Genomic DNA, 25,926 nt, shown 5'->3' on the forward strand with positions numbered 1-25,926 from the left:
CCTATGACTGCTTACTTTGCTTAAGAGCCTTTGGTGAGGGACCTTGTGAAAGGCTTTCTGAAGGTCCAAGTACACTGTATGCACTGTATTGCCATTGTCCACATGTTTGTTGACCCCCCTCAAAGAATTCTAATAGGTTGGTGAGGCATGATTTCCCTTTACAAAACCCACGTTGACTGTTTCCCAACAAATCATGTTCATCTATGTGCCTGATAATTCTGTTCGTTACTATAGTTTCAACCAATTTGCCTGGTACTGAAGTTGGGCTTACTAGCCTGTAATTGCCAGGTTCACCTCCGTAGCCTTTTGTAAAAAGTGGGGTCATATTAGCTATCGTCCAGCCATCTGGAACAGAAGTTGATTTAAGTGATAGGTTACCTACCACATTCAGTAGTTCTGCAATTTCATATTTTTTAGTTCCTTCAGAACTCTTGGGTGAATACCATCTGGTCCTGGTGACTTATTACTGTTTAATGTATGAGTTTGTTCCACAACTTCCTTACTGACACCTGAATTTGGGACAGTTCCTCAGATATGTCCTCTAAAAAGAACGACTCAGGTGTGGGAATCTCCCTTTACATCCTCTGCAGTGAAGACTGATGAAAAGAATTCATTTAGGTTCTGCGCAGTGGCCTTATCATCCTTGAGTGCTCCTTTAGCACCTTGATTGTACAACGGCCCCATGATTGTTTGGCAGGCTTCCTGCTTCTGATGTATTTTTAAAAAATTACTGTTAGTTTTTCGGTCTTTAGCTAATTGCTCTTCAAATTCTTTTTGGGGCCTGCCTAATTACATTTTTACATTTGACTTGCTAGAGGTTATGCTCCTTTCTATTTTCCTCAGTAGGATTTAATTTCCAAATTTCCAAAAGATATCTTTTTGCTTTTAACCACTTTGTTGTTTAGCCATTGTGGTACTTTTTTCACCCTCTCACTATGTTTTTTAATTTCGGGTGTACATTTAATTTGAGCCTCTATTGTGATGTTTTAAAGAGGTTCCTTGCAGCTTGCCAGCTTTTCACTTTTGTGACTGTATCTTATAATTGCCATTTGATGCAACTGCATCGAATTCAAGCTTTTTTCCCCACAGTCTTCAGAGCCCTGCCTAACTCTGTCCCACCCTACTTACTTGTCTTATTTTGTGTGACTCCCTGTCACCTTTGTTCCACCAGTGACGTCTGTCCCACCTGCCCATTTCTCAGCTTGTTGCATAAATATCTCCTTGCCTTCTTCCACAGTGCTCTTATGCATGGAATGCCCTTCCTGAGTTCATTCACAAGGTGCCTCCCTCTGTACGCTTGAGTCCCTCCTGAAGAATGTCAGTGGCCAGACCAGCTCAGCTGCTGGCCTGCTCCCTGATTACTTTTGCTGCTAGACATCCAGAGAGCTAACTGCACTGCCTTGGAATTCACGTAGGTAGCTACAGCTCCTGATTGGCTGCTGATTTAGCAGCCCTGCTTATAAGACTGGCACCCACAGACAATCAATGGCTGCTCAATGTGTACCATGTCCAGAGCTGCGCTTGCCTGCTCCTTCCAGCCCTTGTTCCAATCCCTGCTCTGCCCTGCTCTATCCTGCTGCCTTGTTCCCATCCTGTTTCAGCTTTGTTTTCATACCAGCTCTTGCTCGTGCTCCAGCCTCTGTTCCCAACCATGGCTTCTGACTTTGATCCTCAGCTCTGCATTTTGCTTATGACTTTGGGTTACCCTCTGGTTCTGGTATTCAGCTTCTGTCCTTCTGGTACTGACCCCCAGCTCATTCCTGGACTCTATCCCTCTAGACCAGCCTCTAATTCAGGGGTTCTCAAACTGGTGATCGGGACCCCTCTGGGGGTCGCAAGCTGTCAGCCTCCACCCCAAGCCCCGCTTTGCCTCTAGCATTTATAATGGTGTTAAATATATAAACAAGTGTTTTTAATTTATAAGGCGGAGTCGCACTCAGTGGCTTGCTGTGTGAAAGGGTTCACCAGTACAATAGTTTGAGAAATGCTGCTCTAACTTGTAGGTTGAACTATCATTTGAACCATTAATCCTGACTGCCCAAAGCCTGGGTCACAAAGAGTCACTTCTGTTGTGTGGAGTCTAGTTGACATATTGACAAAGTACACCATTTAAAAAAAATATATTAACTTTACATTGCCAGTACTAACAAGCCCTGCCTTGACTGCTCTACTTCTGTATTGCACACTTTCCCCTTAAGCTCTCTGTCTTTAGATGGTGAACTCCTCAGGTCAAGTACTTTGCCATATTTGCTGTTTGGAGAATGCCTAGCACATTGTGGGTGCTACCAAAATCAAAGAAATTTCAATTTCAGGGAAAAATTAGTCAAAAGTTTACTGCCACATGTAATCATTATATTATTTATTTTTTTGCTTCTAGGTGTATGTTTATGCTTGTTATCCCTTTTCCACAATGCTGACTTAGCACAAGCCAGCAACTTCTTGTGAACAAAATAAGTCTGGATTTTGTAGATTGTTCAGAAGAGCACTGATTAATATCTGTCTCTCAATTCTGGTAATGAATATTTGCTCTAAGTATTAGGGAAGTTTAAGGATAAATCTGCTTCCACGTTTTTGGTGTGGAAGTTCATGAATATCAAATAGTGGCTATGTTTTCCCATCAGATAGACAGTGCTTTCATGGTCTAACAATATGCTGCATGCAGAGCAGGAGGTCTGTTACTGTCAGTAAATGGGGATGCCAACAGGCTCCAGCAAATGTTATACATTAACAAGGTGATCCAGACTTGCTGGTCTGAAAGCTTTGAAATGTAGAATTGTCAGTTTTCTTTTTAGAAAAGCACTCCATTTATGAAATAGATATTTGAACTGAAAAAGATGTTGAAGGGGATAGTTATAGTGTCTTTCTGAAAATGGCACGTCTATATTTTTATTACATGGTTTATTTGTTAAAGGGGCTCCAAACCAGCACCCCTGAACTTTAGGGAAGTTGGATCCAAATTCTGATCTTGAACTTTTGGGGAAGGATAGGACATAAGGAATCAAAATTGTTGAATTGCTTGGATTCATGTGAAAACTGATTCCAGTTTTAGCGATGTGATGACTCCTCTTTAAAACAACTTCCAGTCAGAAAAATAAGAAAAATCTCAAGGAGAGCGCAATCTACAGTTGTCTACTTCTTTCACTTAAGCTGTGTCTACACTGCGCACCTTACAATGACATGGCTGTGCTGCTGCAGCTGCGCCGTTGTAAGGTGCACTGTGTAGACATTCTTTATCACCAGGTGAGAGCTCTCCCGGCAACAAAATAAAACCACCTCCAACGAGGGGCGGTCACTTCATCCCCAGGAGTGCGAACCGTCAAAGTGCTGTCCACACCAGCACTTTTCATTGTTAAAACATTTGTCCTTCAGGCATGTGGTTTTTTCACACCCCTGAGTGACCAAAGTTTTAACGATGAAAATGACAGTGTAGACGAAGCCTTAGTCAACGTTTTCAGAATTTATTGTCACCTTCTCACCAGCCAATAATCATTTTCCTGTTCTGAAGCCTTCATTTTAGCTGAATGTGTCCAATCTTTTGTATGCAGTGTTGTAACTGTGTCAGCCTCAGGCTATTTGAGGTACAAGGTGGGTGATATCTTTTATTGGACCAACTTCTGTTGGTGTGAGACACAATCTTTTGAGTTTACACAGAGCTCTTCTTCAGGTTTCCATTCCTTATGCTAGGTGGAAATCTTGGGCTTGATTCACCACTTTCTTGCTAGTGTAAAACTGGTGAATCTGGTTCGGGTATTGAACCTAAGAAGGCTGGTAGAACCAAGTTTTTGTTCTAGATTAGGTCTGAGTTTTTGTTAGGAAATCTGTTACTCGGCTTTGGTAATCAAGAAGAATATTTTAAAATTACCTCTACTAAATTCTGCTTATTTATCTAGTTCTGTGTCTAGATTAAAGACCAAACTGAAATTTGGGCAAACTATACAAGAGAAAAATTGGAGGGAGTAACAAGAAAGAGTCTAACATCTGAGTCTTGGAGAGTTAAAAATTAAAAGAATCAAAATTAGGTATATAACAGGAACAAGATTAAAATAATAAGGTTTGATTTAATATATGCCATGATATAGTAAGAGATAATCAGATCATCTGAAGTTCTGAATGCCTCTCATAAGGTGCTGTACCTTCAGTTCCCAATTCAGTAAGGGTTGTGCGAGCTTATTCTTCACTGAACCTGTTCAGCATCTCACAGGATTGTGCCCAAATTAAGACAATTCAGAATTTATGTGGTGCAGAGGTGAATTGAATTTAAAATGTGTGTTATATCTTATAATTAGGACAATTAGGTGGTAACTTTACAGAGACAATATAAGGGGAGAGAGAGAGAAGGCTTAAAGAGAAGAGAGGGAGATGCCAAAAAGAACTTAGTCAGTGACAGAAAGTGCTACTTGAAGAAAGCCGTTTCAAGCACTGGAAAATAAGACTGTCCAATATTTTTGGTCCTATTAGAGTACATCCAGAATACATAATATAGAAACTACATTTTCTATATTAGGACTTCAGGCCTCCCACCCACAGATTTGTAATGTAAAACTGCTAAAGAGCTCCCTTTTGACATCTGTCGTCTTCAGAATCTTTTCTTCTTCTTCGAATAGTGTCCCTATGGGTGCTCCATTCTAGGCGTCTTTGCATCCCTGCTCCTCAGATTGGAGTTATGGTAGCAGTGTCCATTTGGCCTTCACATGCAGTCTCCCTGTCTCATACTCTACTCTGTTGCTAATAGCACTGTGCATGCAAACTGCTCTCAGTTCCTTCTCAACTGCCTTTGGCTTGAGATGGAGTCTTAAGCAGAGCTCATTACAAAGATTTTTCTTAGTGTTTTTTCTTACTAGTTTTTCCTTAGTAGTAATAGTATTTCAGTTAGTGTTAATACTTTATTCTCTTTTCATTAAAAAAAAATTATTTCGCTTACAGAATAGTTATCTCCTTAGCATAAATTAGATTTCCGTAGCTCTTCCAATTCAGAAAGTGAACCCCGAAAGGAATATACCTGGCTCCCATGGGTTTCAACATTGCCTCTCCTGTTCGGAAGCCATTCCTGTCAGCAATGGCCATTCTTGCTGCATTCACTGCCTAAGAGAGGCACAAATGCCTCACAAGTGCATGTTTTGTCTTAAATTAAAATCCAGAACCAAAGAGCTGTGAGCTGAAATTAAGACTGCTCATGATCGAAAGCTCACTCCAACCAGCCCCAGGGCCCGGTTGAGACCATTGCCATCAATATTGTCTGATCAAAACTCTTCAGTGACTTCAAAGAGGAAATCCTTAGATTCCTCTCAGAAAGTCTCGAAAAAGCAGGCCACAAGTTCCCCAGGGACTTGGCCAAGAGAAAGAGGACCCTTTAGTCAATAACCTCACTACTGACTGACCCGTGACTAGGTACCTATGAGTTTGCAGGATCCTCCCGATACCACCAGTAAGCCCAAAGACTCTTAAGTGGGCAGGCTCGGGCAGAATGGTACCCTCAAGGGAAAGGAGCGGCAAAGAAAGACCCAGCTCCTCTAAAACGGTACCTCTGGAGTCTTGTAGACAATTGGTATCTACTATGCTGGCACTGCAAAAGGCTACAGCAACACCTGTTGGCCATTCCTCAGAATGCAGAGGGCCTGAAGTACTGACAGCTGTGTCCACTTCAACGGTGCCTACTCAGCTGGCTTCAACGATACTGATGGCTGTTCCAGTGCCACAGGAATTTCGGTTCCTCAAAGACTTGATAGTATTGGAGACAGATTCCTGAATCACCCTTAGTAGGCACTGACATAACTGCAGTATGGGTTATGCCCGGATGTCCATGACTGCTCCACCCCTGTCAAGTGACAAGGAAGAGGATGGGGATGAGCTATACTCAGTGTCTCTCCAGGGGTCTCCATTACAACACCAGGGAGCTAGCCAGGTAGAAACTCATGTGCCTTCAGTCTACCATCAGAGTAGAAGAGACCGACCTAGTTGGTATGGACACTACTGGATACTCCCATTCCTGCCCTTTCCACCAGCTCAGTGGCCAAATTGGGACCCATGGGTGGCATATGGACAACAATTTTTGAGGGCCTCTAGCTTACCTAAAGAGTTAAAGGAAGGTGATCTCCTGCAGCTTCAATAGTCAGACCTCCTGATCCTCAAGAGGAGACCTTTGAGGAACAGAAGGAGAGACTAGACAAGGAAGCCACTCCTGTGACCAACATTTTCTCATCTCCTGATAAGTCAGTTATGCCTCCCCCACCAACTGTGGCAGACAACTTCAAACAATTTTAGGATCTCTTTAAGAGGGTACCAGATTCTCTGCAAAACCCGCTTGAGGAAGTCAGTGTCAAAGCACAAACTGCTTGACATCCTACAGATGTCATCAGCAAAAATGGCACTCCTCATCAATGAGCGCTGCTTGATTTGGTGAAAACTGTATGGCAGACACCAGACACGATACCTACCCCCAACATGCAAAATGGCAGACAAAAAATATTATGTGTCCTCTAAAGTAGGGGGCTTTTTATTTTCTCATCCCCTAATTCACTGGTCGTTGACACTGTTAATGAACATGGCAGACAGTACTATGCTAAAACGACACCATACAATAAGGACTGAAAATGACTGGATTTATTTGGGCGTAAATAATATTCTTCAATAAATATTCTACATTTTAGGATCGCTAATTATCAAGCCTTCATGGCAAAATAAAACCATACCAATTAATTGAAATTAAATACCTTTATTGAACACATCCCTTTGGATGAGAGAGAGGAATTCCAGGCTATCGTTGCTGAGGGTCAGCTCCTTGCGAGGACAGCAATGCAGGCTTCTCTGGTTGCTGTCGATAGAGTTGCACTTTCCAACTTCACAGCGGTTGTCATGAAGAGAACATCTTGGTGTCATCTCTGCGGCTTTCTAAAGAAGGTACACATCATGGTGGAGGACCTCCCTTTTGAGAGATCTAAATTGTTTGCAGAAAGAATGGAAGAATCACTCCACACATTGAAAGATTCTAGGGCTACATTATATTCTCTGGGTGTTTATACTCCTGCCCAGAAAAGAAGACTCAGTAAGTACCAGACGGCACAGAGATCCCGGCCTACTCACTTTCCTTCTCCCCAGAGACATTAGGATCCTCAAAGGAAGAGGCAGAGATTACAGAAACAGAGACCAACTGCTCCCCAGTTATTGACATTGCACCCTTTTACATCCAATTTTGATGTGTTGTTCGAGGCCTCAAGTTACCTCTCGCAGTCTCATTTGCTCAAACAATCCAAACATCTCCACCATTTTGGTGACTGTCTTACTCCTTTTTATCAAAACTGGAAGCATTATAACCTCAGACAAGTGGATATTAGTGATTATCTCCAAGGGCTATTCAATCCACTTCACCTTCCTCCCTGCCTCTCTTCAGGGACCTTTCTCACAAGCATTGTAACACGAAGAAATGTACCACCTCCTAAAACTAGGTGCCAGAGAACCTGTTTCCACCCAACACAGAGGGAAGGGTTTCTATTTCAAATACTTTCTGACACAGAAAAAGAACGGCAGTTAGAGACCCATTCTGGATTTAAGGGCACTCAACAGTTTCAATACAATACAATAAAATACAATACAGTATTTCAAGACAGTTACCTTGGCAGCAATAATCCCATCTCTGGACCAAGGGGACTGGTTCTCGGCCCTCAGCCTACAAGATGCTTACTTTCATAACACAAACCACCCATCATACAGAAGGTTCCTAAGAGTCACTCTGTGTCAAGATCATTTCCAATACAAAGTGCTCCCATTTGGTCTATCATCAGCACTTAGGGTATTCTTGAAAGTCCTTTCTGTGGTAGCAACACATCCTCACAAACAAGGCATCATGATATTTCCATATCTAGATGATTGCTAGCTCAAAGTACATACATTAACCTACTCCTTGAGAGAGACACGAAAAACTATAGATCTATTCCTACAACTAGGTCTATAACTAAATACCCAAAAGTCCACTGCAACAGCTGGAATTCATAGGAATCTGCTTAGATGCAATAGAGGTCAAAGCCTTTGTCCCATCACATTGTTCAACATCTTAGCCAGCTTAATCTTTACAGTTCAGGCCAATCTGCGGATTTCAGCCAGAACCTGTCTGCAACTACTGGGGCATATGGCAGGTGGGCACCTTTGTAATAAAGCATACAAGACTACACATGCATTGTCTTTAAGGGTGGCTCAAAATGGTATATATCCCGAGAAGACACAATTTAAACAAACTTCTGTCAGTTTCCTCAAGAGTCAAAAACTCACTCAACTGGTGGGCAGATTCTCACAAGCTATGTACGGGAGTCCCCTTCACTCAGTCAACCCTGTTGTTGATGATGGATGGCATCCCTAATGGGATGGGGAGCCCACTTGGACACCGACACCTACACCATTCAGGGCAAATGGTCCCCTCTCGAATCCACACTACGTGTCAACTTACTAGAGCTCAGAGTAGTCAAGAATGCATGACACTCTTCCTACCAATGATCAAAGGCAAACGTAAAGATTATGACAGACAACATTGCATGCATGTTCTATATAAACTGCCAGGGAGGAGCAAGATCACATTCCCTATGTGCCAAGGCAGTGCAAATATGGAACTGATGCATTTGTTACCAGATCAGTATCTCAGCAACTTTATGTCCTGAGCATACAGAACACTATGGCGGATATTTTCAGCAGAAAAGTTTCCAAGATTACGAATGGGAAGTAGACAATACCATCCTTCACAACATATTCATACAGTGGGGAACTCCAAAGATAGACCTGATCACCCCACCCAAGAACAAAAAATGCTCTCAATTCTGCTCCAGAGAATGCCTGGGTCACCATTCTCTTGGAGATGCTTTTCTCCCCAGATGGAACAGACATGTGTGACATGCATTTTCACCAATTCCACTAATATCAAAAGTGATATTAAAGATAAAGAAAGAAAAGGCCAGAGTTGTTGTTATAGTTCCAGTGTGGCCAAGACAGACTTGGTTTCCATACCTTTTTAAGCTGGCGGTCTGTCCATCATTTACTCTCCACCCTGTTCCTCTTCTTTCTCAAGATTTGGGCCAGATCCGTCATGCAAATCTGCAAGTTCTCCTGCTCAAAGCATGGCTCCTCAATAGTTCCAAAACTCAGAAATGAACTGTTCTGAGGATGTGAAGGAAGTACTGTTACATAGCAGAAAAATAATTACTTGTCACACATACAAGAAATAACTGTTTTTTTTTAAATCTGCTAATTGTGACATTTCATAGATACTTATAGAAATGTCATTCAACTTGCTCACAAAAACCCATTGTTTTTAAAAATGTGGTCAATAGCACCAAATCATTCTTCCTGCTTAAACCATAGAGCTCTTAAATTGTATTTACCAATTCTTTATCAGCTTGTCAATAAAATTCATTCAGATTTCACAGAATGGTAGGGTTAAATTCACTGAAGTTTGGAAACTGCTTTGAGATCCTTGGATAGAAGGTGATATATCAGTGCAAAATATTACTGTTTAAAAAATTGAGAATATGATTCCTCTCCAAATGCATTTTTATTTGATAATACATTACTACATTTAAAATTTAGTTGATATTCTCCTTTTTAAAAATTCAAGTATATTAGAAGCTCTCTGAGATACAATCTAGGACAACGTTTTCCATCAGCCAAACAAAAGACCAAGTTAGAATACTAAAATAACCTACGCAACAAAATGGTCTAATCTGTAGTTGAAAAGATATTTTGCTTTCTTTTCAAACAAGACATGCTTTTTATATCTTTAAATAGTTTTTGTGCATCTACTGGATATTAAATACAAGAAGTTACAATTATTATTATATATTATTTTGGGCATCCCAAAGTGTGTTAAGGATAGTACAGAAACGAGTAAAGACACATCCCCTGCCTTGAAGATCCTTTGAGCTAAATTCAGACATGACACTACAACTTAGGGTAATAAACTAAAGATAGGAAAGGGGAGAAGTAGGACGAGAGAGGTAATAGTAGGATTATGCAGTTACTCAATTAAGGCATGTATAAAACTTTTGGTTTCACTGATTTGTGTTATTAAAAATGCTTTTGGAGAGGAATCCTATACTGTACTTAAAAAAGCGAATGCAAATAAATGTCTCCATTCGTATAATAGTGAGTTCATAACACCTATCTGACGATGTGTATGAAAAACTTCTCTTACAGCGGTAAATATAGCTAGAGCTGCATTTTAGTAATGTTCTAGTTAATGAAGTTCTGTTTACCAATCCCAGCCCAGTATGGGCTGGATCCTACAAGGTGCTGAGTGTTCTGGCCTTGATCCAGCAGTGCCTTTTTGCACATTGTTAACATTAAGCACAAGTGTCATTGAAGTATAGTTAAGAAAATGCTTAAGTGCGCCACTGGATCAGGGCCAGTGTGCTTAGTACCTTGCAGAATAGAACCCTATTTATCAGTGATGGTAATACATATTTTGAAAATATGATTTCCTACTAAACTAAACTTTCATTGTTCTATCTTAATAACACTATAATTATGATCAGTGTATGCTCCCCACCCTCCACAGTTTTTAGAAGCTAAGGGTTTAGTAGTCAACGGTCTGATGATCATGGAACCAGTAGCTTTGTGTTAGTATAATTTCTAGAAGGAGAGTCATGTAGGAACAGAGCACAAATTCATAGTTGTGTGTTAGGGAAATGTTCTTGTTTGAGAAACAGGACCAATGAAGCACTGGTGTTTTCAGTTCAGATGCTTTAATTTGGAATGTTAAAACAGAGGATAATCTTCTCCCACAGGATCGAGGTGATGAATTCACTTACACTGGGAGTGGTGGTAGAGATCTTTCTGGTAATAAAAGGATTGGAGAACATTCATTTGATCAAACATTAACACACATGAACAGGTAAGTTTTTTGAAGTATAAATTAAATTAAGGTCTTTCAAAGAACAATACTGTTAGATTCCATTAATTTAAAACAAATTTTTGATATCTTCCTTTTATCTCATAAAACCCTTGTAAATGATGGTACCTCTGGCTATCCACTGGCATTTCATCCATGTCCTGTTATATTGATTTAAAACAGTAATTGTAGCTGAATAAAACACATTGCTATATTATAGGTTGAGCTGGTAGCTATGCCTTTGGTTAATGTTGCTTAACACTTTCCACTATAAGAGCCGGTTTTCAGTGGCATAACTTTGCGAAACTTTGAGTGTTCATGCTGAAATTTTCCATGCCAAGTGTCTGGCTAAGGAAGACTTAGTTATTTAGCTAAAATGGTTAACCATTTGTAAGAAATAAGTTAGGGGGAATATGTTTTACCCAGGTTAAAAAAAAATGTGATCTGTTTCACTGAAGTGCTAGTTCATCCATGTATTGGAGCAGTGCATGAAATTAGGGGTTGTCCTGATGTCAAGGATATTTCTTTTGCTGTCCCCGTGAAAATCTGCCTAATTTTTGTCAAGTTATAAGCCTCTGAAAAATTGCAGTTCAGACATGCGCAGTAAAGGCTTCGTAAAGTTTGGCAGCCATATTCTCTGAAGATTCTGCTTGCAGTGGGCATGTTTCATCATCGTCACAACTCCTAGATGCTGACCAGACTGCGCATGCATTATTCCCATAGGTCGACTGAGCATAGTCTGAGCATAGTGCAGTGCAGAGTTGCAAAGACCGAGTAGGACTTTCCCTGCAACCTTTCCTTCTGGCAGCACAGTTCCACTGTAATGCCAGGCATTAGAACTGAGAGATGGAGACTCCCATACTCTCAGTGCTTCACCTGCTGGTGCCCAAGCAGTGATGAAGAAGAGAAGGAACAGCCTAACTTGAATACAGAGGGATGTGAAAGAGGGCAACAAGAACTAAGGTGGGAGTGTTGAGAACATAGGGACAGAGACAGGCTTGGGTGACAGTGTTAGCAGAGTTTTGCACGGGCAGCCTTAATGCAGGCATTTCTTATTATTTGCATCCTTGACTTTGTAACCTTACTGTTCTTTTAATGTAGTTTTTTGTGCTTAATTGTTACATAGTTCCTGTAGATATAAAACACAGTTTTATCTCAAATGAGGATATAAGTAATCTGGATAAAAGGTAGTAGATACGTTTTATGATTTAGTGCATTAATGTTTTTGCAGTCTAGTGCTGGACCTCGGTCATGTCAGTGTTCAAAATTAATTTTTCGATCTTTGCTATAGCAGACATGGCATTCAGCCTTCTTATTACAGGAAGCCACTCAGTGAGTGGGCATGGATTGAAGCATTTCCCCACCTTTCAAGCATGAGTCTACTGCTGTCTTAAAGTGGTCTGTCAAAAAGAGCTGTGGTTGCTTTGTTTGTCACCTTTATTTCTAGTTATCAGATGATTTGGTTGCAAGACTAGTATAAATAACAGCACTTCAAAGATGCTATGTGATTGGGGGTTTTGTTGTACTCACAGAATTCCTTAGAATTCACAACCGTTCTCTACCTTGTTTACATAGGGTTCCAGGCAACATGATAATGCTTTCCCCAACCAGCATAGGATAAAAAAGGAATTTCTGATGACATCATCTCTGATGGAGCGCATCAGTGCCCTGTCAGTTGATTTTCATTCGCAAGCAGCAGAACAGATCTGTTATAGCTCTCCTGAGCTATTTCATTAAATGCTTTCACTTGTTGTTTAACTGCACCTTTTCACATTAGCTTTTTCATATCTCCACCAAAACTCAATGTGAGGGATCTCTGTCATTTAAGCAGTACATGCAGAAACATTTATTTTGGCATTGAAGAAGAAAGAGAAGCCTACTGTGATTTTAACAAAAAACATTTCTGCTTTTTGATGATTCATCAGTTTTTCGACTGTACAGGAATGCATTTAAATGGTCAGCCTTTACCCCTGGACTCTTCACTAAAGCGATGATGATCCAGATATTTTCATAAAGAGGGAATTTCATCTATCTGTGTGTTGCTAGTCGGTGTTCATATAGGTAGATTTCTTTTAAGTATTCCGGGTTGCCAAACTGAAGTATTGCAATTTTTCACAGAATATGGCTGCATTTTTATTATGTGCAGAAGAAAGTCAAACAACATATTACCAATTTTTGGGACAAGATTAGGCAGAGTTATTCAGGAAAGGTGATCAGTGTCCAATCCTGTACTTAGCCTGTATATGAATAAATGACATCTTATACTGACCTAAAGTCACTGAGAAACTTCATTTTGCATCTCCTCAAAAGCCATCTTCTGAATTTAATGAGGTAGTAGTTCACATGGGAAATTCCACCATATTCCTTTTCTGAGTGTTAACCTGACTCCTCTGGTGATTAAACATAAGGGACCAAATTTTCAGAACAAGAAGACTTATCTAATTTGCCTAATGCATGAATCTGAACAGCCACCGTTTGATCACAAACTTTCTGTATGCACAGTAGTGCATGATTTTTTTGCACATAGACCTTAGTACTCTTTTTTAAAACTTGGCCTCAAGAATTTGATATAGTTCAGCTACAGTGGCTTGCAGTTATGACAGATAGTAGTCTTCATGGTTAGGGTCCACTTAGATGATGATAATAATGATAATAATTAATAATTAATGAACAGGCTGCTAATAGGTTACAAACTATTTAAAAAAAAAAGATATTCCAAGTGAGTTGTGCTCTTCAACATTAACCTTATACTATGACAATTGATACAGTTTTGTCACAGTAAAATAATGCATAATTAATGGCACAGGCAAAGTAAAAAATATATAATTTCTCACTATGGTCACAGCAATGTTATGGACTCTGTTGCCATTCATTAACAGTTCATTAGTTTGCTTTGATCTAGTCCTCTTTGAAATGAGACTTCACCAAAGCAAACTAACAAAGTGTTAATGCATAGCCGCTGATCAAACCAAATAAATAAACTGTGAATGCGTGGCCAAGAAGTCCTGGGCAAACATCTATTAGTAAACTTTGTTAGAGTTCAGACAGTGATGAATTCTTTCCTGGAAAACTAGTTTATTTTCTATAGGTTCTCACTCTGAGATAATGAAAAATTTTCAAAGCATTATTCATTGGGTACATTTGCACAGAAAAAAAAACAACCCATGGCAGCGAGTTGCAGAGCCTGGGTCAACTGACTTGGGTGGTACAGAGCTAAAAATAGCAGTACAGATATTCCCGCTTGGTCTGGAGCCTGAGCTCTGAAATCCAGTAGGTGGTTAGTAGCCTAATCTTAAAATTGTTATTGCTCACACAGTACCTATTCTTTGGCAGTTTCACAGGCAAAGTAAAGTAATGCTTTAGCTATTGAGATCTGTTGGACAATTATTGCATACCTTTTCCAGATATGACTGTTTGGCTGGTTTTATATCTTCACACGTGTTTATTGGCTAAAATACTAATTCCTGTATACAGTTTACTTTTTCCCATACTTTTTATTTTTGTAAAGATGACACTTTAGAAAACCTGATAACCTGAAATGATGTGGAAGGAAGAAGAGGGAGATATAAACTTTGCCTTAGCTGATGCTGATCATTTAGATTTTATCATTCCTGCCACATTTTTTGAGAAATAACTACTCTAAGATACGAATAATCAGCTTTTTGCATGCCGTCATGTTTTGCCTGTTAGCATCCCTAAGGTTTTCTACTTGAACACTTAAAACAAAATTCCATGTGGTTCCATTTTTTTCCCCCTGTCATGCATGGCAGAACTGTTACTGATACGGATGCTAGAAAACTCCTATTGTCACTTCTGGCCCCAGTCCACTTTCTTGGGGAGGACTTTACTAGAAATCTGGTTATCTATCCCTTTGCTAGTTGGTGAAAGCATAATCTGGCAAGGCAAATAAAGTGTGACCTAGTCACATTCATGCTGAGCATTATATTTTATGATGCATTATATTACATGAAGATTTTTTAATATGTTTTTAGGGCACTGGCCCTAAACTGTGATGCTCCATTGGATGATAAAAATGGAGCAGAGTCTAAGAATTGGAGAGCTGGTAAGCCAGTTCGAGTAGTGCGCAGTTCTAAAGGACGAAGGATCAGCAAATATGCCCCTGAGGAAGGCAATAGATATGATGGCATTTATAAGGTACATAGTCTTCTGCTACCTACTTTATTGCATTTTAAGAGGAAAATGCTGTTTAGATTCTTAGTGTTTCATAGCCTTTATTATTACATTGGAAGAAAGTGATCATGGTGTCTTAGTAAAGATTATGTAGCTTAGCTTATTCTGTATTGAAGACCATTTGAAATGAAAGTATTCAAAGCAACAGTAACAGAACATAGTCCATAACAAGGATATATCAATCTGAGTAGATAAGCTGTCTTTACAAACATGGACAGAACCAAACTGATCCCTGGGAATCCATTCATTTTAACCCCACGCCTCCCAAAAAAAATTTTCACGCGCTTCTTAAAATCCTAGCATCTACCATAAGGATGGTATATCACTGAACATACTGTTCTACATTTATTGAAATAGCCATTTGACAGTGGAGGGAAGAGAAGATTTAAAACTGTAGTGTATATAATATGATTCAAGTCTGCTTTGTTCTCCTTGATCTATATACAGTATGACTATTTATGTGTATTTGATGGTTTATGGTAAAATAATGAAAATCCAGTGAAGTGAGAACATTCAACTTCTGGCAGGATTTGCTTGAATTTGATTTGGGGACCTAGTATGACACAATTTTATAAGCTGTTGGAGAAAATGCATAAACTGGAACTGTTGTGATTTAGGTGGTGAAATATTGGCCAGAAATTGGAAAATGTGGATTCTTAGTTTGGCGTTATCTTCTGAGAAGAGATGACGTTGAACCTGCGCCTTGGACCTCAGAAGGAATAGAACGGTCAAAGAAATTGGGTCTGAATGTACAGGTTAGAATCTAAATTCACAAACTTGTTTCAATGTTTTAATCAAATAAGTTGAGTCTAACTTAAATTCTAATTGTAAAAAAGTCAGTTAAATTCTATCCCCATTCTTCACATACTCATTGTGGTAGGCGCTAAGATCACAAAATATTTAAGATTTCCAGCAGTTTAGAAAACATTGCAATATTTAGGCAAAGCAGGATGAATTATGGCTGGAGCTTTGGGCCTGAATTACCTTGCTTTTATGTGTTTGTCACTCTTTGAGAGCCCAATAGGACAACTATTACTCACTTTGAATAGTACTCCTATGAGTTGTTTCATGGTTACTAAATGGAGCTGTAAATGTATCTTCCCTGATAACTTTGAAAAAATATGTACCTGTGTCTGTTATTTTTCCCAACTTTGTACCCAGTGACTGTGGAGCTCCCACAGAGAGGCCAATCTCTCAGCATTGCAGAACCTCTGAGCAACTGGAAACTCATTTCACATGAGTTCCCCCCCCCCCCCGCCACCCCCCCCCCCCACCCCGAGTAGCTTTGCCAACTCCCTGTTCTGGAGCTGGGAAGATTCAAGGCAGTATTGCCTTTCTCAACAGGCCAACCTTTTCCTTGGATGGATTACCTTGCCACAGAATCAGCATCTTCAGCTTTAAGTCTGTGGTTTGTGGAGTTTGGAAGGCCATGGATATCTTTCACTGGATTGGTTCCTTTTACATCAAGCTTCATCAGATCTTTATCACTGAATTACAATTCCCTAAAAATAGATGTTACACATGTAACTTCATTTTCTTGCTTATGTGAGTCCTTTGAAATTATTTCAATGTGTAGGTTTTGTGGTTGAAGTTTTCTTTGGAAATGGACATCCCCATATTCCAGCAGGTTTTGTTTTATCTTAAAAAAAAAAAAATCTTTGTTTTTCTGTTTAGTATCCCGAAGGTTATCTGGAAGCCATGGCTAGTAAAGAGAAGAAAGATAAGGTTAAAAAGCAAACTGTGAAACAGGAGCCAACCAGACAGAGCAATGGAAACCAGAAAAGGTCAATTGATAATGGTATGTCTTCTTATTTTTTTGAGATTAGGTAGAGTTCTATCAAGTTGTATATATTTAAAGTCAATAATATGAAAACTGTTAAGAAAACAGGAAGTCATTTGGTATGAGAATGTGAAACAAGAAAAAATGTTAGTGAAGCAAGTATTCAACTAAATGTAAAGGAAAGGTTTGTTCTCATAGGATCCTGTTCAGTGCTGGGAAAGGGAAAAAGGATAAAACTGTACGAGAAAAGAAAATACTGTATAATTTTCTCTCCATTCCTAACACTTTTTCTATTTTTTCAGAAAGAAAAAATGAACAGTCTTATGTGTAGCCTTGTGCTGCAGTCCAGAATAAAGCTGAACAATAGGAAGAATTTATTACAGTTTTTCACAAATAAGATTCCTGTTTATTGTGTTCCCTTCTTAACAGTTCAAACTAACACTCTGCTCTTATTGTGTCTGCTGATAATATTTTTCAGTAGGTACAGAGGAGCCTAAAAGGACACCCAAAACCATGAGAATGGGAGATGGAGGGAAAGGAGAGGCTTTCCAGCTAACCCAGCAACAGCAGTGGCTGATTAGAGAAGACTGTCTGAACCAGAAACTGTGGGATGAAGTGCTTGCTTCACTTAAGGAAGGACCAGTATGTTTGCAGCTTGCTTATATTATTTTGCATTTTTATGCCAGCGGGAATTTTAGCCTACGTAGATTGAGAGATTTTATTAACTCTCGTCTCATACTTGAAACACTAATGCTAATGAAAAAAAAGATTTATTTATGATTTTGCAAAAAAAAAAAAAAAAAAAAGCCCAAACAGTAGTAATACAGTTGCTATCTATGTCGTCTTTTACATTGTGAATATATGTTCTCTGGTGTGATGTGGGCATGAGAAATAAGACATAAAAAGAAAGATAATGCTTCTCAGTAATACTGTCTTTACTTAAAGTAATAGACAGGAAATTTAATTTTGTGCTCTAACTCAAGAAGGAGATGGTAGAGAAACGCTGGGAAGGCCAGATGTGGATAGTCATATCAAAAGGTTCAGATACCAAGTTAGTTTAAAAAGCACACACATTATCCTGAGAGATAAAAACATACACTACCGCACATAAAGTTAGTGTAAGGGCCCAATCCTGTAGCTGTTAGTTGGGGGCAAACCCTATTCACATGATTGGGGGCAGCCAGATCAGTCCCTAAGACGGCAAGGGTGTATGTAAAACAGAGTGTACAGTATATGTACATAAAATGTTAAGGAAACAACAAGGGATAGTCCAAGGTGGAGGAGACAAAACCTCAATATAAAAATTCCAGAGACCGTATATTCCTTCAAAAGGGTAAGCGCAATAAAACCTCCTCCCTGCCCAAAATATACTATATGTGAACATTAATTAATCGTCATGACACTCTGGGTAGTAGTTATTTTACCCAATTTACAGATGGAGAAATCAAAGCACAGAGAGTGTAAAGCTGAAGGTCAAAAATCAAGTCATGAAAAACTAAGAAATGTTATGCCTTCCCCAGAACAACTTTCTGCCTCTCCAATTACAGATTCTTTAAATATTAAAAATACCAACATGCTTGGCTGTAATACTATATGAGTAGCTGGTGATAGTCCATGGATAAGTGAGTTTTATATCATCATCAATAGTAGTTTCTCCCCACCTTCTCATTCACCTTTGCCCTCTTCTCTTCCTCCCCCTTTCCTCCTCATAACTCTTTGCATCTTATTTTTTCTTTTTCCCCTCTCTACCTCTGCTTTTTCCCATCCCAGCCTCCCTTTTTCTTTCCATCTCACCTCCCTCTTCATATCTCTCCCTCTTTGCCTTCCTTATTATTCTCTGAGCTGCAGTCATCAGAGGATAACATGAGCACAACTGAGTAGATATGGCTGATGTAATGTCCAGTAAAGGACAATATTTAGGGGAATAGACACCCAAAGCAAATGTTTTGGTAGTAATTAGTTGATTATGTAAATCACTTTGAATGTGTAGATTGATGAAGAAATAGTAGTAGAAGTAGTAGTATATATATTTATCTTAGAGAGAAAAAAAACCCCTACTGTTAATAGAGTACACAAACACTTTGCAGGGCCATTGCTCCAACAGCCAGCTCTCAGCAACTATGTTAAATGCCTGCATCAGTATTTGGTACCAGTCAGTCCACAGTATCTATACTTGTCTTCTTCAGGAAAGTCTAAACTCCTTACGATCGCCTGTAACTAGCTGGTCCTTCCAGACACACAGAGGGAACGGGGAGAACAAAAAACACTAGCAAAACTCTAAAGAAAAGGGACTTCAGAAAAATCCAAAGCAGGAAAATAGGATGCCTAAAAATGAACACCATAAAAATTCCATTTATTTGGGAAGTAGCAGGACCAATATACTTCTTATTAACAGGAATTCTCTGAAAGTAGAAGCACCTGTAGTTCCCTGTTCTTCCACTTAAGATACCTCTCCACTACACTGCTGCTAGACTAGTAGCTATAAAGGAGCAGAGATAAAGTTATGAGCCATTTTCTTGTGTTCCCTCCAAGGCATATGTATTAACTTTTTTTAAATGACCGGAGAGGTATAAATCCTAAAGTTATACATAACACAAGGGTATAGTGACATGTATGTGTAACAGCAGAAAATACTAGCTTGTGGGAAATCCAGTTACTGGGAAGTAGTTTTCCTCTAGAGTCCTACCTATAATTTTGACACTACCTGATACTATATACATTTCCATACAGCTCCCACTAATGTTAATAGGAGTCAGCTAGATCGCTGCACTGCAAATGGACCGTTTGACCATTAACGCATACTGATGTTCATTGTTTTCACTTGTACTATATATATGGTTCAGTTTGAATCAAACAATTCTGATATTTAAAAAATATTTTAAAGGTCTATATTTTGTGTAATCGTAATTCCAGTTTTACTTTTATATGGAGTGAGGAGCTCTAGAGCAACTAAAATATCAGAGTTAGAATCTCCATAAGGCCTACTATGCTTCTAAAATACCCAGTACAAATTTCCCCTGCCCTGATGGGTTGCTTTGGGAAGACTGAGATGTAAGGATGAACGTTTACATTTGCAGAGTGATCTTTTCATTTGTTTTTGCAGCATAGAGCAGTAGTTCTCAAACTTTTGTACTGGTGGCCCCTTTCACATAGGAAGCCTCTGAGTGTGACCTCCCTTTATAAATTAAAAACACTTTTGTATACATTTAATACCATTATAAATGCTGGAGGCAAATCGGGATTTGGGGTGGAGACTGACAGCTTGCGATCCCCCATGTAATACCCTCACGACCCCCTGAAGGATCCTGACCCCCAATTTGAGAACCCCTAGCATAGAGGAAAGTGATTAAACTAGCCACAGTCCTTGTGTGAGTACAATAGCAGGTGCAGAGGTGACTTGCTCCAGGAAAGGGTTAGGTGCTTTGTTCCCCTCTGTGTAGAGAAGTAGAGATCACTTTTCTAGAATACTGCAATCTATGACAAAGGCAACTTCAGAAGGGAAGAATGATCACTTGATACAGGTACATAACTTCCCATGTTTTCTGACCCCTGCTGAGAATCCCTAGGTCTTACTGTTTTAACAAACATTAATGTGGAACTAGTACTTTTTCATAACCTTGTTTCTCTGGATTCTCAGGAGGACTTGGAGAAGCAGGAAATTTAGCATGGCCATGGACCAGCTTCCTGGCCACTCCCTCAGGTTGTATTTGTCATGGGTATGAAGGATTGAGGAAGACTGAACCCAACCAAATATCCAAAATCTCGAATTTAAAGCCAATTGAAAAAACAATGGTATAACAAGTTCAGTGTTTATTATTTATTATTAATGTGCTTAGCATTGTTCTTCCCTAAGAAGTCTACAATCTAAGAAGAAATGGTAAACAACAGTTCAGTCATGTAAACATGAGGTGAGCAGAATATAGAAATAGATAACACTGACACAAGTTGAGTGCATGGCTATATTAGAGACAATATTTCTGCAGGCATGGGAGCAATACCAGTGGGCTTTTTGGAAGAAATGTGCAATTCAGACTGTCTGATATGAAAAAAAGGAAGCTAGAATATAAACAAGCCAACTATGCTTACCTACAAAATCAAGCTGTCATGTAGTCATATTTGGAGAAGTGTAGTGTGTGTGGATTTTCCAACTCTTGGCACTTGTGCAAAATTATTAATCAGCACTAACTCGGAAACTCCTGGCCTGCTTAGAACCCAAGGCTTAGGAAAAGAATAACATTTATGTAAAATATGGATTAACTTAGAAGCTGTCATGAGAAAGGGCTGGTCTTTATGCTTTTTCCAAAGACTTATGGGGCCCAATTCTATTCTCAGTTACTTTAGATTTACAGCTGTGTAAATGAAAGCAAAATTTGGCTCACCAGGTTTAAATTTGTACATATTTTAAGTAAGTGTGATTACTACAGTAGTTGGGCAAATGATTTGCCCCTGTTAAAAACTGCATTAGCTACAGTAATTTTAGACAATCCGCACAAGGGTATTATTCATTCTTATATGTTTGCTATGTTCATGGATGTGCCCTTAGTAGAATGTTCTCATCCCATTTTTTCTTTCCTTTGCCCTACACTAGAATTTTCTGAAGAAACTGGAACAATCCTTTATGTGTGTCTGCTGCCAGGAGCTGGTTTACCAGCCAGTGACAACAGAGTGCCTCCATAATGTCTGCAAAGTAAGTACAAACTCTGTCCTGCTCTGGGCTGAGTTTCTGGCACTGAGGCACCAGTCAACTGAGCCAGTCTATATTTTAGCAAGACAATAATTATACCAAGCATTCTGACCAAGGAATGCAACAAGTTTGCTCCCAATTTGGTGTGATTATGGTTTATTTTCATTGAGTAATCTGTATTTTCTTCCGTTTTATATTTTTTTTAAAAATAGAAATGCATTAGTTTTACTTTTTTTTTTTTTTTTTTTTAAACAGATGTGTTAAACTTCACTTAGTGTCGCTCCATTGAAATCAATGGAATTAAGCTAGGGACTGACTTGGTCCAATAGCTAGACTTTGGCACAGTAACACAGAGCTCATTTCATCTATTTAGGAAAGACCACAGCATATCAAATTCTAGAACAAATGATTAGATAAAACAACGCAATACAACTTATATTGGTTCACTACCTGAGTAAATTGTGTCTTAACACTATTTGCTGGGCACCCATTGGGAAATTATATTAAATTTGCAGATTTCAGCGCCAGAAGGAACCATTGTGATAATCTAATCTGACCTCCTGTATAACACAGGCCATAGAATTTCCCCCAAATAATTCCTAGACTAATGCATATCTTTTAGAAAAAATCCAATCTTGATTAAAATTTTCTGGTGACAGAGAATCCACAATGACCCTTGTTATATTGTTCCAGTGGTTAATCACCTCAATGTGAAAAATGTACATCTTATTTCCAGTCTGAATTTGTCTAGCTTCAACTTCCAGTCATTGGATCATGTTATATCTTTCTCTGGTAGATTGAAGAGCCCATTTATCAAGTAGGGGCTTATAGACTGTAATCAAGTCAGCCCTTAACCTTCCCTTTGTTAAGCTAAGCTGCGCTGCTTGAGTCTATCGCCATAAGACTTCATATTTTCAAACTTGAAGACTTGGATACCAGACAGTTTATGGAATCCAATGTTTACTAGAATCAGTAAAGACTTTGCATATATATATATATATACACACACATAGAAAGAGAGAGTGCATTTTTGTGTAGGGAGGCGTATACACACACACACCCACACACACACTAAACTGTACATGTCACATCTGCTTCTGATATCTCAGTTATCTCTGTTTTATGCATTTTCTCTGCCAGTATGTTTTTACATGTTACCTATATGGTCACAGTTCAAGGGATGTGCGTGCCTTAGAATAGCTCTGCCATTGTATTGGAGGAATATTGATTTACTAGTTGCGTAGAAGAACAACAATTTGGTTTAACTGTACTTGGATCATTATATCTTCCAAGTACAAAATCTACCCATAGAAGTTTAATTTTTAAGACTAGTGTTAGCACCTCATACAACACAAATCGCTCATTTATTAAAAAAAGAAAAGGAGTACTTGTGGCACCTTAGAGACTAACCAATTTATCTGAGCATAAGCTTTCGTGAGCTACAGCTCACTTCATCGGATGCATTCAGTGGAAAATACAGTGGTGAGATTTATATACACAGAGAACATGAAACAATGGGTGTTACCATACACACTGTAACGAGAGGGATCAGGTAAGGTGAGCTATTACCAGCAGGAGAGCAGGGGGGAAAAACCTTTTGTAGTGATAATCAAGGTGGGCCATTTCCAGCAGTTGACAAGAACGACTGAGGAACAGTCGGAGGGAGGGGAATAAACATGGGGAAATAGTTTTACTTTGTGTAATGACTCATCCACTCCCAGTCTTTATTCAAGCCTAAGTTAATTGATTCCAGTTTTCAAATCAATTCCAATTCAGCAGTCTCTCATTGGAGTCTGTTTTTGAAGTTTTTTTGTTGAAGAATTGCCACTTTTAGGTCTGTGATCGAGTGACCAAAGAGATTGAAGTGTTCTCCGACTGATTTTTTGAATGTTTTATAATTCTTGACATCTGATTTGTGTCCTTTTATTCTTTTACGTAGAGACTGTCCAGTTTGGCCAATGTACATGGCAGAGGGGTATTGCTGGCACATGATGACATATATCACATTGGTAGACCCACTAACCCTGGAATCTATCCTTGCAGCAAAGCCCGTTGCCAGCTGTGTCCACATATCTATTCAGGGGACACCATCATAGGACCTAATCACATCAGCCACACTATCAGAGGCTCGTTCACCTGCACATCTACCAATGTGATATATGCCATCATGTGCCAGCAATGCCCCTCTGCCATGTACATTGGTCAAACTGGACAATTAGAGGGAACACTGGCCAGGACTATCATGATGGGGTGAATAAACAGAAGTAAGGGAGTGGAAAAAACAAGGGAAAGAGAGGAAGGAAATGAAGAATGCTGGATAGATGGTGAGGATCCAAGAGGCTAAGGATAATGAGGGTGGCAACAGAATGGCCACGAGGGAAGAAAACAATGTTCAGAGTTCAAATTGTAAAGAATTGTCTGTTGTTATAACTGCTGCCCAGGAGCTGAGATTCTCCTTGCCCCTGCTGCTGCTCTTAGCTAAGTCCAAGCTGTTCCCAGAGGCTCTGTTCCATGAGATTCTGCTCTGCCTTCTCCACCCACGTGCCTAGGGAAGGACAAAAAGGGGCACTTGGAGACCTGGGGACAACAGAGAAGGGAATGGGATATTTATTTGTAAATGTCTGATAAAGATTTTGTGGAATACCATGTATATGAATATTCTACACATCCCCCTTGAGGATTGACTATTGGGATCTTTCATAAAGATGGAGTAGATGTGGATTGCATGTTTTTTGTTTTGTTTAGTGCTTACTCCATTAGACATTTGCCTTGGGTTCTTTTCTCTTATGTACAATTAGTAAGCTTAATTTATTTATGTAGCATGTGCATAGTAAGCTTAATAAAAATAAGTTTTTAAAAAATATTTAAATAATTTTTTTTTTTTTTAAGTAGAAAGGAAGAACTAGGGAAGAATTTGCAAAGCCCTAGCAAGTTCATAAAAGTTTAAATATAAACTACAACTGCATATTCAGACTCATAGCTTGAAATGAAATGCTGTAATGTTTGAGAAGTTTAGCAGGAATGCTAGAAAGAATCTGCAGACGGAGCTCTCCTACCCACAGAGAGGCGGGGGAAGTGGAGTCCTTCACTGGTGACACTGTACTTTCATTCATGCCAAACTTACTGCTTGTACTGTAGCCAAGAACAGAGTTCTTTGTAGTCTTCCTCTGTGTAATGGCAAAAATGTGTAGCAGAAGACTTAGTAATAGCTTAGTAACAGTTCTAGCTATGCTGAGCACTACGTTTGCTCTCTAGTAGTTGCTTAGCTAGTTTTTCAGCACAAAGGAAAAGCCGTAATTTTTCTTTCCTTGCATTTCTTAGAGCTGTTTACAGCGCTCCTTCCGAGCTGAAGTCTTCACCTGCCCTGCCTGCCGCTATGACCTTGGGAAGGGCTACACGATGGTTCCCAACAAGATACTGCAGACACTACTTGACCAGTTCTTCCCTGGTTACAGCAAAGGACGATGATATGTTCAGCTCCTACCTGACTTCTCCCAGTGACTTTATAGACAATAAAGGAGAATAAACATGAGAAATTCAACAGTGGACCAGCCAACTCGATGGGACTCAACATATTGTCACATTCTGAAGCAGCTAACTCTCTTCCCCCTACAGCCATCTCTTTTGTGTAGTGAGAACTCAAATTCTCAGCTCTCTTTCACCATCAAAGGTAGTTTTGGCCAGTTGACAACTAGTTTTTAAAACAGAAAAACAAAAGCCTCAGCTCTGACTGGTCAGCTGTAGCTGATGCTTAAATTGTTTGTTTTTTGTAACTACCTCAGGACAGAGGAAGATAATTTGTGGGGATTAAAGAAAGTTCAGTGAAGTTTAGCTACACACTGCCTCCTGAATATTAGTTGTGCCTGGTCCAGGCAGTTTGATTTACAAAAAAACAAAACAAAAAAGCAGCACTTAAACCAGTTTGATTAAAGAACAAAAAATTCTGTGGTGTGCATAATCCTTTTTTCTTTTTTTCCCATTATGCTGCATTTTTTTCTTCTTCTTTTTTTTTTTTCCTCAAGAACAGGCTGATTTTTAGTCTATTTTTGTGAGCTTCATTGTGCTTTTTCTCGTATCTTATGCAAGTTGACTACTAATGACTAATGAGAACAATATGAATGCATTGTTGCTACATTAGTGTAAAGTGATCTGTGTTTTTTGCACTTAAGGAGGGTATTCAAGACACTCTAGTTGTGTAAAAAAGAATTCATATGAAACAAGCCACTTTTGTATTAGTTAAACCTGTATGCTTTTAGTAGAACTTGTATCAGTGGCAATACATCTACACAGCATTGAAGGCAGTGCTAGCTTGGAGAGGGTTCAAATCGCTTCATATTGTGATCTGAAATTTTATATACAGTATATTCCCCCAAAATATACATTAAATATTTTATGATTCAGAAA

General features: G+C 39.1%; 1 protein-coding gene across 1 annotated transcript in view; it reads left to right on the forward strand.

Annotated features, from left to right (window-relative positions):
- Positions 1 to 25,926, forward strand: part of UHRF2 (ubiquitin like with PHD and ring finger domains 2) — a 173,129-nt gene extending 147,203 nt beyond the window's left edge. The window contains exons 10-16 of the mRNA XM_084629196.1: positions 10,764 to 10,870; positions 14,860 to 15,022; positions 15,676 to 15,813; positions 16,733 to 16,856; positions 17,317 to 17,480; positions 21,427 to 21,525; positions 24,844 to 25,926. Coding sequence (XP_084485322.1) covers positions 10,764 to 10,870; positions 14,860 to 15,022; positions 15,676 to 15,813; positions 16,733 to 16,856; positions 17,317 to 17,480; positions 21,427 to 21,525; positions 24,844 to 24,990 — 942 coding nt within the window. The 3' untranslated portion in view covers positions 24,991 to 25,926. The remainder of the gene's footprint in view (positions 1 to 10,763; positions 10,871 to 14,859; positions 15,023 to 15,675; positions 15,814 to 16,732; positions 16,857 to 17,316; positions 17,481 to 21,426; positions 21,526 to 24,843) is intronic.

The sequence above is a fragment of the Lepidochelys olivacea genome, assembly GCF_965140295.1.
Source record: "Lepidochelys olivacea isolate rLepOli2 genome assembly, chromosome: 5".
Lineage (NCBI taxonomy): Eukaryota > Metazoa > Chordata > Testudines > Cheloniidae > Lepidochelys > Lepidochelys olivacea.